Genomic DNA, 13,951 nt, shown 5'->3' on the forward strand with positions numbered 1-13,951 from the left:
TCTTCTGTAGTAACGCAGGAGCTTGAAGCATTCCTCTCGAGATATAGACATTTTTCTCAGCTCAACCTATATTTTTTTTTTACCATTATATGTGTCAATGAAAAAAATCAATTCAGTTTGTTGATCTCTGTACGAAGTTTCGGAAAGTACACCCGATTTCAATACGAAAAGACTTCGGAAATCGTTCAGAAATCTTTACGAAGTTTCGGAAGGTACTTCAGATTTCAATACGAAAATACTTCTGAAATTGTTCAGAATTTTTTACAAAGTTACGAAAGAATACGAAATTACTTCCAAAATCGTTCAGAATTCTTTACGAAGTTTCGGAAGGTACGTCCGATTTCAATACAAAATTAATTCAGAATTCTTTACGAAGTTTCGGCAAAAAAATGTCCCTTTCCGAATTTCCCAAGGTAATTTTTCGGTAAGAAATTGTCAGATGTTGAGAAAAAGTGCTGCCAATAACTACCGATAATATCCAGTATGCAAACGAAGTGTTGCATTTGAATTTTGAAGGAGATTTATTGCAAATCTCCTCAAATAAGTAGATTTGCTCACACTGAAAATGTATGGGAAACCTTGTTGCATAACACGAGATTTCTGAAATCTCATCGCAAATCTAAATTTGCTCCAAGTGTAAACATGGTTTAAGCCTAAGTAGCGAAGGGCTTAACACAACTCACTGTCCCAAATTTCGGCGACATCGGGCAATAAATGCGCCTTTTATGGACCCAAAACCTCAAATCGAGAGATCGGTCCATATGGCAGCTATATCCAAATCTGGACCGATCTGAGCCAAATTGGAGAAGGATATCGAGGGACCTGCCAAATTTCAGCAAAATCGGAAAATAAATGTCGCTTTTATGGTCCTAAGACCCTAAATCGGCGGATCGGTCTATATGGGGGCTATATCAAGATATAGTCCGATATAGCCAATCTTCGTACTTAACCTGCTTGTGAACAAAAAAAGAATCTGTGCAAAGTTTCAGCTCAATGTCTCTATTTTTAAAGACTGTAGAGTGATTTCAAAATACAGACGGATGGACAGACGGATGGACAGACGGACGGACATGGCTAGATCGTTTTAGATTTTTACGCTGAACAAGAATATATACTATATGATATCATCGACCCTATAGGTCGGAAATGGATATTTCGATGTGTTGCAAACAGAATGACAAAATGAATATACCCCCATCCTTCGGTGGTGGGTATAAAAACTAAAAATTATGTTTTCTTTTCCCATACCCCCAATCTAAAGCCTTAATCTAACCCACCGAATATAGCCTCAAGATCATTATATACGAGAAGAACAAAACTATACGCTACTCAATTCATATTTAGTAAGGAACTAAGAAACTTTTCGTGTTTGAGTTTGCCATATCATAAGAGCAGACAGCCGGAGAGAGCGAGAGGTTAAAAAACAAGGGGCTGAGTAACAATTTTGTAGACGGGCTTTCGCATTTCTCTTGCTTGAGCGTGTCACTGCTATGCTATGGCCATTCATTTACCGGCAGTTGAATTGAATAGTTGAAGTTATTGAATGTGGACGTTAGTCGTTGTATTTAAAAAAAAGTAAATTTAAAAGTGCTAAGTGAATACAATCATTGATCAAGAAAACGCACTTAAATACACACACGCATACACACACACACTGACATACGAATACAAAATATGCTGGCTAAACAAAAAATAAAGAAGCAACAAAGTCAAATTATGTATAAATTTTGTTTACAATCGTTACTACATTGAAAAACAATAACAATATTTGATTTCCTGTTAAAGACAAAAACAAACAAACAAAATACTAGCATTACTAAACGGTACTTTTCAAAATTCCTCCAAAATGTTTAAGTGTTTGTGTGCTTTGCAAAAGATTTAATTAAACAGACGCCGCTGCTAGCGGCATAACATTCTTTTTATGGTTTATTGAAGGCGCGCGTATTTTATTTACGACCTACTCTTCCATTCACATTCGACGAAATGTATTGAATGCAACATCGCCCGCGCTCCATTCATGTTTACTGCTGAATGCCGTTGCAAATTGCATCAAAGCATTGGAGCTAACAACAACAATAAAAAAAAAATAGCAATCGCACTCGTAATTGGAAACTTGCCACCTGCCCATGCCTAATGCATCCTCAGTGCCGGCCGTGTTATTGTTTTGTTTTTATGATAGTCGATTTGGGGGATACAAACAATTGAGATTGTGTTTCTTTGCAAATTTTTTAATTATTCTCGATTTGAATATTGTGTGTGCGAGATTGGTGTGTTGTTGAGTTTGTTGTTTGCACTTTTTTTTTTACAAAATTGAATGTCAATACAAAGAAATGTCGTTTTTGTTAAAAAATTTACAATTTCTGATTGTTTTGATTCTCACGGTTCGTGGTGTCAAAGCCGATTTGGAGCAACGTGAGAAAGTTTGTGATACAAATCAGCAGAGTGCACAGTTTTGCGATAGTAAAGCCAAGGCGAATGACGAGGAAACCGCAAAGAAACCCCATATCATTTTCATATTAGCAGATGATTTGGTAAGTATAAAGATGTGTGCGGTTTGTGGGCTTGGAGTCTTATCTCAACCGCCCATAGGAAGGGGTGGTTGAGATAAGATTCGTACTCTGCTAGTTGCGGGACTGTTTGATGTCGGTATCATATAATATCAAATAGTGATGGTGAGAAGAGGGGACGTGAGTGTGGGAATGTCTTTTCTGTAATGAATAAAAAACCTTTCATTTCAGTGATATTCGTTCTTATGGTCAAACACTTCGGGGGGAGAGACACCCTTTAGGAGATTCATGAGAAATAAAACAAATATATTAAAATTTTTGAATGGGTGAGGTCCGTACCAAGATATATTCATTTAGTGGCAGTTGCCCAACAACAAAATATTAAGTGCACTATCTGTCAAAATCAGTGATAAGTGCAACTCTGATTTGAGTATGTTACTATTTCGCGCCATTTTTCGTTGTTTGTGTGTAATGATTCTTAACTATAATACACACAACCAACCACAACTCGTTGACACTTTGCGAGAAAAAATTGTACTCAGCTATTTACGGTACACTACCTGGTAATTATGTCATGGTCCATACGTCCATCTGTATGCTGAAAAGACGAAAACTTTCGAACAAGTAAAGCAAGCCGCTGGAAATTTTGCGTAATTGCGATTGTACACATACAAAAATAAAAATCTGTTAATTAATTTTTTAATTGAAATTGCTTCAATCACAAGAATGATAATACCAATCACCGTTTTGAAAAAATAATTGAAAAGTTTTTCAGTTGAAGAAATTGCATATTCAATTAAAAAAAATCATTAAAATTTTTGAAATTTTCAATTAATTTTTTAATTGATCGAATTAAAAATGGATCGCATTTGTCAAGTTCTTTGGCCGATATCTATCTGTATGCAAAGGGCAATGCATAAGAGTTGCTATACTATTTCAGCCATACCAAGTTATTAACCGATTGGGGTCATACTTGGTTTGGCTGTTGGAGACCAAAGAGGAATTCATTGTGGAAAATTTCAGTCAAATCGAATAAGAAATGCACCCCATAGTGTCTTAAGAAATGAAATTGAGTGATCTGATTATATGGAAGCTATATCAGGTTATGGACCGATTCAGGCCATGTTCAACACGTATGTTAAAAGTCATAGAAGAAGTCGTTGTGCATTTCAGCCAAATCGGTTACTAATTGGCTAAATCGGTTTATATAGGGGCCATATCAGATTACGGACCAATATGAGCTATACTTGGCACAGCCGTTGGTGGTCAAACCAAAACACTTCATGAAAAATGTCGGCCAAATGGAATAATAATAGCGCCCTCTATAGATCACGAAGTCCGAAATCCGAAATCGGATTATATGGGAGCTATATCAGGGTATGAAACGATATGAGCCATACTTGGCACAGCCGTTGATGGTCAAACCAAAACACTTCATGCAATAATTGCGTCCTGTAGCGGCTCAAGAAGTCAAGATCAGAGATCGGTTTATATGGGAGCTATATAAGATTATGAACCGATTTCAATAATACCTGTCAGAGTTGTTGGAAGTTAAAATAAAACACTTGGTGCAAAATTTCAACCAAATCGGATAAGAAATGCTCCCTGTAGAGGCTCAAGAAGAAAAGATCCCATATCGGTTTATATGGCAGCTATACCAAAACAAGGACCGATTTGGTCCATTTACAATCCCAACTGACCTGCACTGACAAGAAGCATTTATGCAAAATTTCAAACAACTATTGTAGTTAGCGTGCTTTCGACAGACAGACGGACATGGCTAAATCGACTCAGAATGTCAAGACGATCAAGAATTGTAACAGAAAACTATGTGCAACCAAATCGGATGAAAATTAAGGCTTCCAGGTGATCAAGAAGTCAAATCGGGAGATCGGTTTATATGGGAGCTATATCAGGTTCTTGACCGATTTGGACAGTACTTAGCACAGTTGTTGGAAGTCCCAAGAGAACACTATGGGCAAAATTTCAGGTCGGTTTATATGGGAGCTATATCTAAATCTGAACCGATATGGCCCATTTGCAATCCCTAACTATCTACATCAATACTAAGTTTCTGTGCAAAATTCCAAGCGACTAGCTTAACGCGTTCGACCATTATCGTGATTTCGACAGAAGGACGGACGGACATTGCTAGATCGGCTCAGGATGTCGAGACGATCAAGAATATATATACTTTATGAGGTCCTAGATAAATATTTCGTGGTGTTACAAACGGAATGACTAGATTAGTATACCCCCATCCTATGATGGTGGGTATAATTATTGAAAGTTTTTGAAAATTGCAATTTATTTCTATATTTAGTACACAGATGCTTACCTCCCGGAACATGAACTTGAGGTGCGTTGTTTGGGCAAAGGTCCGTGGGAACCCGTATAAAAAGACTCCCCTGCGGTGGTTTTCCAAAAAAAAAATCGGATGTCGGGTAGGGGTACCCTATAGATTTGTTGTTGTTATCGTAGCAGTTTGTTTAGTCGGGAGCCCTTGGCCGATGAAGAACTCCATCGGGTTAATCCAACACATAGAACCGGTTGCCATAGCATTGCTATAGATTTGTTGAAATGTGGGACGTAAGGGGTTTTGAAATCACCTTTCCTCTATATATTTGAGCTTACTTAAGCACCATATTAAAAAAAATTGTAAGATTCGATTAAGAAATTATTGAATCAATTAACCTTTTTAAATTGAAAATTACAAAATTTTTAATTACGACTGTGATTGAAAAACTTTCAAATTCAATTAATAAATTAATTCAATCAATCAATTTTTTAATGAAAAAGGGCAAAAATTTCAATCAGGGCGGTAATTGAAAGAAAATCATATTTTATTTAAAGATGATTGAATCAGTTAACATTTTAATTGAAAACCAAACATTTTTTGTTTTGTGTGTAATTAGAGAAGTCAGGAGAGCAGGTCCATGTCTCGATATAGCACCCATTTTATCGATTTACACAAAGATGTGGCGTTCTGTGAGTTCCAACGTCTGTGTCAATGTGGTTTAAATCGGTCTATAACTTGGTATAGTTTCCAAATTAAGAGATCTTCCGAAGTTACTTCTTAAGCAACTAACATTAAAGTTACTAATCAAAGACAAATAGTTGAATTTAATGCCCAATTTTACAACTACAAATGTAAATTTCCTTTGGTGAAAGATTTTTTAACTTGATATTAAGGAGTTTTTATCTCAAATGACAGTTTAATAGATTCTTAACTTTGTGTCTTATTTTATAGACAGTTTGAAAATAGGATTTTTCGTTTCTACTTGCTTTTTTCATTTTTTCATTTCGTTTCTACTTGCTTTTGTTTTCATTTGTAGGGATTTAACGATATTGGCTTTCGTGGTTCTTCCGAAATTCCTACCCCAAATATCGATGCGTTGGCGTTTTCGGGAATTATATTGAATCGATATTATGTCAATCCTATATGCACACCTTCAAGATCAGCATTGATGACAGGCAAATATCCCATACATACAGGTCATTATACATTGAATTGTAAGATTACCAAAGATTAAGATTATATATCTTCTAGGAATGCAACACACGGTGCTCTATGGAGCAGAACCACGAGGTTTGCCTTTAAATGAAAAACTAATGCCTCAGTATTTTAACGAGTTGGGGTAAATTTATGAAATAGTTTACTCTGTATAGTTGTTCATTTTCTTCATATCCTCCAGTTATTCCTCCCACATTGCTGGTAAATGGCATTTGGGTCACTATAAACGTGTGTACACGCCGCTGTATCGTGGATTCTCTTCCCATGTTGGCTATTGGACTGGACATCATGATTACTTCGATCACACTGCCATGGAGAGTGGCCAATGGGGTTTAGATATAAGAGATGGTGATGTGATGAACTTTTTGATCTTTAAGTTGATTTTTAATCATATATTTATAGGCATGAATGTGGGCTATCATAGGCATGGTCAATATACCACTGATCTAGTCACCGAAGAATCTTTGCGAGTTATTTCTAGTCATAACTCTACAACACCATTATTTCTATATGTTTCTCATGCTGCAGTTCATTCGGGTAATCCTTATGATCCATTGCGTGCTCCCGATATGGACGTTTCTAAATTGCAAAATATACAAAATTTTGGTCGTCGTAAGTATGCAGGTAAGTTTGTGGTTGGATACGGTAAACTATCTATTTACATAGGTGGCTTAAGACAGAATCTATGGTTTCACATTCGAATGAATTAACGGCCTGGACCACTATCTTTTTTTTTCTTTTTCTCACACATTTCTTTCGCCAAATCATCATCAGCGGAAAGGTGGTCCTTTTTAATGGAGCATGAATCTCAATCGGGTACCAACCACTGGAATAAGAAAATTATCCACACTGTTACTTGGTGGAAAGTCCATGGGCAAATTTGCATTTGTAAATTTAGCCATTTGGGCTGGGCGATGATGAGTCAATGAATCAGGAACACAAGTAGCTTATTTTTATATACAAACAACAAAAAGGTTTGTCGTTAAAGACAGGAACCCAAGGTATCATGGGCAAAACTTCCCAGGCCATCGGCTCTCCGTTTTTCTAGCCTGATTATAGGTTAGGTCACGGTTTTGTCTTCAACTTCACCTCATCACACAAACCCTGCTGAAGTCCATTTGCCAACTGTTTCCAACGAAACTCCAAAGATATGTCGATATAATAACTTTCATTGCTTCATATTATACTTTGAGTTCGAACCCTGGCGAAAATATCAGAAAAATTTTCAGCTGTGGTAATCCCCTCACTTATGGTGGCAATATTTGTGAGGTATTCAGTCGTGTAAAACTCGCTACTTTGTTGTTTGCACTGTTGCACTCCTTGCAGACTCGACTTTATCGGACACACTCATTGGAATAAGGTTCATTCGGAAGGTTCATGGGGAAATTTGCATTTAGGCTGGGCGATAACGAGTCAATGAATCAGTAAAACACGTGAACCGGAACCTAAGGTTTCATGGGAAAAACTTCCCAGATCATCGGCTATCCGATCTTCTAGTCGGGTACATTAGACTTATTAGGGGACCGCGACTATTAATGGCCTAGCTGGCAATCCATCGGCACCTACAACCCATCGGGCCTTGTAACTCCTCCGCTCCCACTAGCCGGGCCACATAATCGACGAAATGTCTTTGTTCTGGCTGGAAGGTTTTCACCCAGTTCCGGTTTCAGGGAATGGCGTCACCGCTATATCTTTTTTCCTCCACACACTGAGCACAATCGTAGTATCGATTATCACACTACGATCTTCATATCTGTGGGAGAGTGTGCCTGTAACAAAGACACTAGTCTGAAGTTTTGTCCTTATGGCAAAATGTTTGTACTACTTTCCGGCTTCTTAGTGTCTCAAATTGCTAGCATATAATTTTCCAATTTTTCTTGGTCCTATTGCATTGTCTCCTCTCTCTCATTTTTCCAGTTATCTTCCACTGTACTACGTATTGCTGCTGACTAAAACTATCTTTCAACAAGTTATAGTCCGATTCGGACCATATATGAATTGAATGCTGAGCATTGTAGAAGTCATTGTGTAATATTTCAGTCCATTCGGATAAGAATTGGGCCTTGTAGGGGCTCAAGCAACGAAATCGGGAGACCGGTTTATATGGGAGCTGTATCAAGCTATAGATCGATTCCGACCATATTGCACACATATGTTGAGGGCCATGGGGGAAGCTGTTGAACAAAATGTGTGCTAAATTGGATGAAAATTGCTCTCTCTAGATGCTCAAGAAGTCAGGGACCCAGATCGGTTTATATGGCAGCTATATCAGATTATGTACCGATTTGCGCCATACTCATCACAGTTTTTGGAACTCATATCAAACCACCTCATGCAAAATTTTACCCAAATCGGATGGGAATTGCGCCCTCTAGCGGCTCAAGAAATCAAAATCCAAGATCGGTTTATATGGCACCTAAAGCAGGTTTCGCACAAAGGTTGGAAGTGATACCAAAACACCACGTGCAAAATTACAGCCAATTCGAATAAGAATTACGGCTTCTAAAAGCTTAAGAAGTCAAGACCCAAGATCGGTTTATATAGCATCTATATCAGTTGTTGGAAGTGATATAAAAACACTATGTGCAAAATTTCAGTCAAATCGGACAAGAAGTGCGCCCTCTATAAGCTCAAGACGTCAAGACCCAAGATCGGTTTATATGGCAGCTATATGAAAACATGGACCGATTTAGCCCTTTTACAATCCCAACCGACTTACACTAATAAAAAGTATTTGTGCAAAATTTCAAGTGGCTAGCTTTACTCCTTCAAAAGTTGAATGCTTTCGACAGACAGACGGACGGGCATGGCTAGTTCGACTTAAAATGTCACGACGATCAAGAATATATCTACTTTATGGGGTCTTACATGCATATTTCGAGGTGTTACAAACAGAATGACGAAGATGTTAGTATACCCCCATCCTATAGTGGTGGGTATAATAAAATGGACTGCATGAAGGATACCCAACCTCATTAAATTCAGTTTAGCTTCACATATGTTATTCTGTTTTTTTGTTTGGGATTTGAAGGTTATTAAACATAACCTAAATTGTGCATTAGGTTGGGAAAAATGTCTTAACCAACTACATTCATCACTTTTTATGATATTTTTCTTCTTCAACATGAAGTCGTTGAACAATAGATCTGCCCTTCTATGTGATGACAGGCAAAAGTAGGTTGAGGGTATGTAAGTTGTAACTGAAATTGCATTACAATGCATGCTCGCAAAACCACAACTAGGGAATACCCTACATATCTGGATGTTATGTATACAAGATCAGTTCAAGATATGCCTACAGTTGGTATTCAGGATTCAGGTTTTGTAATCGCCATACGTGACATTGCCTTTCCTTTGATAGTTTAGGGTGTACTACCATCTAAGTAGAAGTAATGGTTGTACCTTCTTATTGGTGTTACCAACAAAGGCATTTAACCACAATACTCTCCTGCAAAGTAGTTCTCAGACTTACAAAAAGTTGTAACTCACTCTTTTTTAATAAAAATTCCACAACTTGTAATTATAAGACACCCTTTGGCAAAATCAGTCTAATTAGTTACCGTCATAAATCAGTGTTTTTAAGACCATGTGGTTCATGCTCCCACAACATCTGTGGCAACGAAGATATCCCATAATGGAAAATATGAAATAATTAGCAATTTAATGAAAGATCACATCGCAAAAAAAAAATAGGAAAAAATCAAGTCAAATGTCATAAGGGTAACAGCTTTTTAATTCAAATTAATTATTCTCTTACAGCCATGGTTAGTAGGTTGGATGATTCGGTTGGTCATATAGTGCAGCAGTTACAAAAGCAGAAGATGTTAAACGACTCAATTATAATCTTCAGCACCGACAATGGTGGTCCAGCAGAGGGATTTAATTTGAATCATGCCTCCAACTGGCCCTTAAGGGGAGTCAAGAACACCCTGTGGGAGGGTGGTGTTCGGGGTGCTGGTTTCCTATGGTCTCCTCGCTTGAAGAAGCCTCGTCGATTGGCTGATCAAACTATGCATATTGTAGACTGGTTACCCACACTGTTGACGGCTATTAAAGGTGATGAAGCTGTGAGGTGAGTATGTATGATAACTTCCAGGGCGCCTTCACAGAAGGTGAGAAATATAAGGGGTATTTTGTTTACCCATTAAGCGAATTTTCTCGCTTAGTTTGTATGGAGAAAAATGCTATCCCCAACTAGCTAAGCGGTTAATCTTATCGCCGCTTACAATCGCCGTTTATTAAAATACTGGCTAAACCGGGCCCGCTCCGCTGCGCCTTATGTTACAATATATACAAATTTTGACCATGAAAATTCCACTAGGGAACAGGGGCAAATTTCTCACCTATCAATGAGTGCAGTCCGATTCAAGTTTAAGCTCAATGATAAGGGGCCTCCTTTTTATAGCCGAGTCCGAACGGCGTGCCGCAGTGCGACAGCGTTCAGCGTCATAGGTGGAAATGCTTACCTCTGCGCTACGATGGCCTCCTATACAATATATAGAATATTTATTTTCGACGAGACAGACATTAAGCCCCGAAAAATTATCGGCATCGTGCTCTACTCTCAAATACCATTTGTTCTTGGTTTAAGGAAGTTTATGGGATGAGGCGTGCCCCAAATACTTGACGCCAAAATTGGTTATCAAATTTCTGTTTTCTGTTCACAAATACCTTTCATTTGAGAACCTTATTGCAATAGTCATCAAATATGTTCGGTTTGGGGGGTGGGGTCTAAAAACTATCAATATCGTGCTCCACACTCTTTGAGCTTCAAATTGTCATGGTGAGCAAATACGTCGTATTTGGGGGAAGTTATGGGGTTGGGACGTCTCCTGGGCAGTTGTTCTCGAATGCTGACATCAGATTTGTGCTCATGTTTTTTTTTGGGAAGTAGGACGGCCACTAAGTGACTTGGTCCTGAAAATATATATGGGGGACACCTCATAGACACTTTCCCTAATTTTGATATCAGATTCGTGTTCTACTCCCAAAGACCTTTCATTTGAGTCCCATATTGCTATGTTCGGTAAATTTGCCCTATTTGGGGGTTGTTTTTGTGGAGGGGCGGCCCCCAAACCGTTGATCCCAAATTTGGATAACAGATTCGTGTTCTACTCTCAAATAGCTTTTATTTGAGCGCTATATTGTCGTGGTCGATATACATGTCCGATTTAGGGGTATTAAGGAGCCTAGGGTAGTCACCTAACACTTGGTCTTAAAATTGGATATCGGATATGTTTTCTACTCATAAATCCCTTTCATTTGAGTCCCATATTGTCGTGATTGGTCTATATGTATATTTGGCTGGTTTTGAGGGTGGGGCGGCTCCCCTAGGTACCCCCATACAAAACTCCTAATATTACAGTAATCGAATCCTCTTTTTCTATTCTTCTAAAGTGGAATTATCGACTAACGTTTGGCTTATTAATTATGGAATAGCTTATAGTTAATCCAACCATTTTTATCAAAAAAAAAAAAAAAAAAAAGAATAATAAAATAAAATTTTATCGATAGTGTTAAAAACTATCGATATTGAGGCAAAAACTTAACTATCGATAGTGCAAGCTCTAGTAACGGTATCTTCTATAATTGTATACTGATCGCTAAAATAACTAAACCATCGATAGTTTAAGCTCTAGTAACGGTAACTTCTATAAGTGTATCCTGATCGTTGCAATAAAAGAGTTTGTGGAAAATTTTAACTTCTTTTGTTCATTTATCATAGTAACTTGACTTCTGCTAACCTGGATGGCATCAGTGTATGGGATTCCTTGTCTAACGATGACGTCTCGCCTCGTAAAGCAATTTTGCATAACATCGATGACATATGGGGCAGTGCAGCCTTGACGCGTAGCGATTGGAAGGTGGTGGTTGGTACAAATTACAAAGGTGGCTGGGATGGCTGGTATGGTCCTGCCGGAGATCGTAATCCCCGTTCTTATAACTATAAGGCCGTTCGTTCAAGTCTTGCTGGTCGTTCTTTGACTGAAATTGATATGCTGCCTCCCTTGGCTGATGTTTCACGCATGCGCATGGAATCGAATATTGATTGTTCGGCACGCATGTCCTATTTAAAGGAGGGCATTGTGTGCAAGCCGTTAGAGACACCATGCTTGTTTAACATCAAAGATGATCCTTGTGAGAAATATAATTTGGCACATAAGTAAGTGGCGTAGATGTAAAAAAATCCAACAATTTTTTATAATAATTTTCTAATTATCAGATATCCAAGTTTGTTGAAGGCTTTATTGGATGAACTTCAAGCCATAAATACTACAGTTGTAGCACCCACAAATAAACCTTTAGATCCATATGGTTTCCCCAGTAAATGGGGTTATACATGGACAAATTTTGGAGATTATGAGCAGAGAAATGATGTTATTGGTAATTTATGATAGAGCTATAGCTTTATTAAATTAGACTTAAGTTATATATATAAGTTGTAATATCGTAAGACATAGATAGGATAAATTTACGTATGTAGGTGTTTACATTTTTCAATATAAAAGTTTTGGAATTTATTGTAGCTTAGATGAATTTTGAAAGGAGAACAGTGTCCCAACGTTCTTGGGTAAGTAAGGCTTTTTGTAGAAGTCCTATCTAATCGAAACGGGTTATATCGGAACTAAACTAAAGAAAATGCTGAAAAATTACACTAATTAGGTTGCCCAAAAAATAATTGGGGATTTTTCATATAGTCGGCGTTGACAAATTTTTTCACAGCTTGTGACTCTGTAATTGCATTCTTTCTTCTGTCAGTTATCAGCTGTTACTTTTAGCTTGCTTTAGAAAAAAAGTGTAAAAAAGTATTTTTGATTAAAGTTCATTCTAAGTTTTATTAAAAATGCATTTACTTTCATTTAAAAAATCCGCAATTACTTTTTGGGCAACCCATACATTTTTAAGCTTCTGTAACATTCAAACAATTAATCGATTGCAAATTTTGCCCACTTAGGAACAGGGGCATACTTCTCACATATCAATGAGTGCAGTCCGATTCAAGTTTAAGCTCAATGATAAGGGGCCTCCTTTTTATAGATAGCCGAGTCCGAACGGAGTGCCGTAGTGCGACACCTCTTTGGAGAGAACTTTTACATGGCATAGTACCTCACAAATGTTGCCAGCATTAGGAGGGGAAAACCACTGCAGAAAATTTTGTTCTGATGGTCTCGCCAGGATTCGACCCCAGGCGTTCACCGTCATAGGCGGGAATGCTGACCTCTCCGCTACGGTGGCCTCCAATCGATTAACCGTTCCTATTTATTCGAATATTTGTTTATTTAAAATTTATAATTTTCAAATGTTTGATTATTTGAAAGGTCATGAATAATTGATTAATCGAATTACGATTAATCAAGTGTACTTCTTAATGAGCTTCAGCTTTTTTAACATCCAAACGATTAATCAATTAAACTCCTTAATTATCCGAATATTTGTTTAATTAAAAATTTATAATTTTTAAATCATCGATTATTTGAAAGGTCATGAATAACCGATTAATCGAATAACGATTATTCCAAAGTACTCCCTAATGAGCACCACACACGCAGAAACTTTGAACATTCGCGGACAAACTGCGGTATCGAGTAGAGAGTCTTAAAGGCTGTGCGGCAACTGCTCGATCTAGGAATGTCCGTCTGTCCGTGTTTTCACTCGTCCGTCTCTCCATCGGGCTGTTCGTCTCTGCCAGCACGTACCATTCGAAGGAGTGAAACTAGGCCCTTGAAATTTTGCTCAAATACATCCTATTAGTGTAGGTCGGTTGGGATGATAAATAGGTTATATCGGTCTATGTTTTCATCTAGCTCCCATGTAAACCGATCTCCGCCTGTACTTCTTGAGCCTCTACATGGTGCAACTATTATCCGAGTTGGCTCAAATTTTGTACTATGGCTTCTACCATGGTCTTCAACATCCAAACTAAGTGTGG

At 37.8% G+C, this 13,951-nt stretch overlaps 1 protein-coding gene across 1 annotated transcript; it reads left to right on the top strand.

Annotated features, from left to right (window-relative positions):
* Positions 1 to 1,517: 1,517 nt before the first annotated feature.
* Positions 1,518 to 12,453, top strand: LOC106088675 (arylsulfatase B). The gene is made up of 8 exons (XM_013254310.2): positions 1,518 to 2,531; positions 5,843 to 6,002; positions 6,058 to 6,145; positions 6,203 to 6,369; positions 6,424 to 6,645; positions 9,781 to 10,093; positions 11,747 to 12,184; positions 12,245 to 12,453. Exons 1-8 carry the CDS (start codon positions 2,331 to 2,333, stop codon positions 12,414 to 12,416), a joined length of 1,761 nt encoding a protein of 586 aa, XP_013109764.2. The 5' UTR covers positions 1,518 to 2,330; the 3' UTR covers positions 12,417 to 12,453.
* Positions 12,454 to 13,951: the final 1,498 nt, after the last annotated feature.

This window comes from Stomoxys calcitrans, chromosome 5 (assembly GCF_963082655.1).
Source record: "Stomoxys calcitrans chromosome 5, idStoCalc2.1, whole genome shotgun sequence".
NCBI classification, from domain to species: domain Eukaryota; kingdom Metazoa; phylum Arthropoda; class Insecta; order Diptera; family Muscidae; genus Stomoxys; species Stomoxys calcitrans.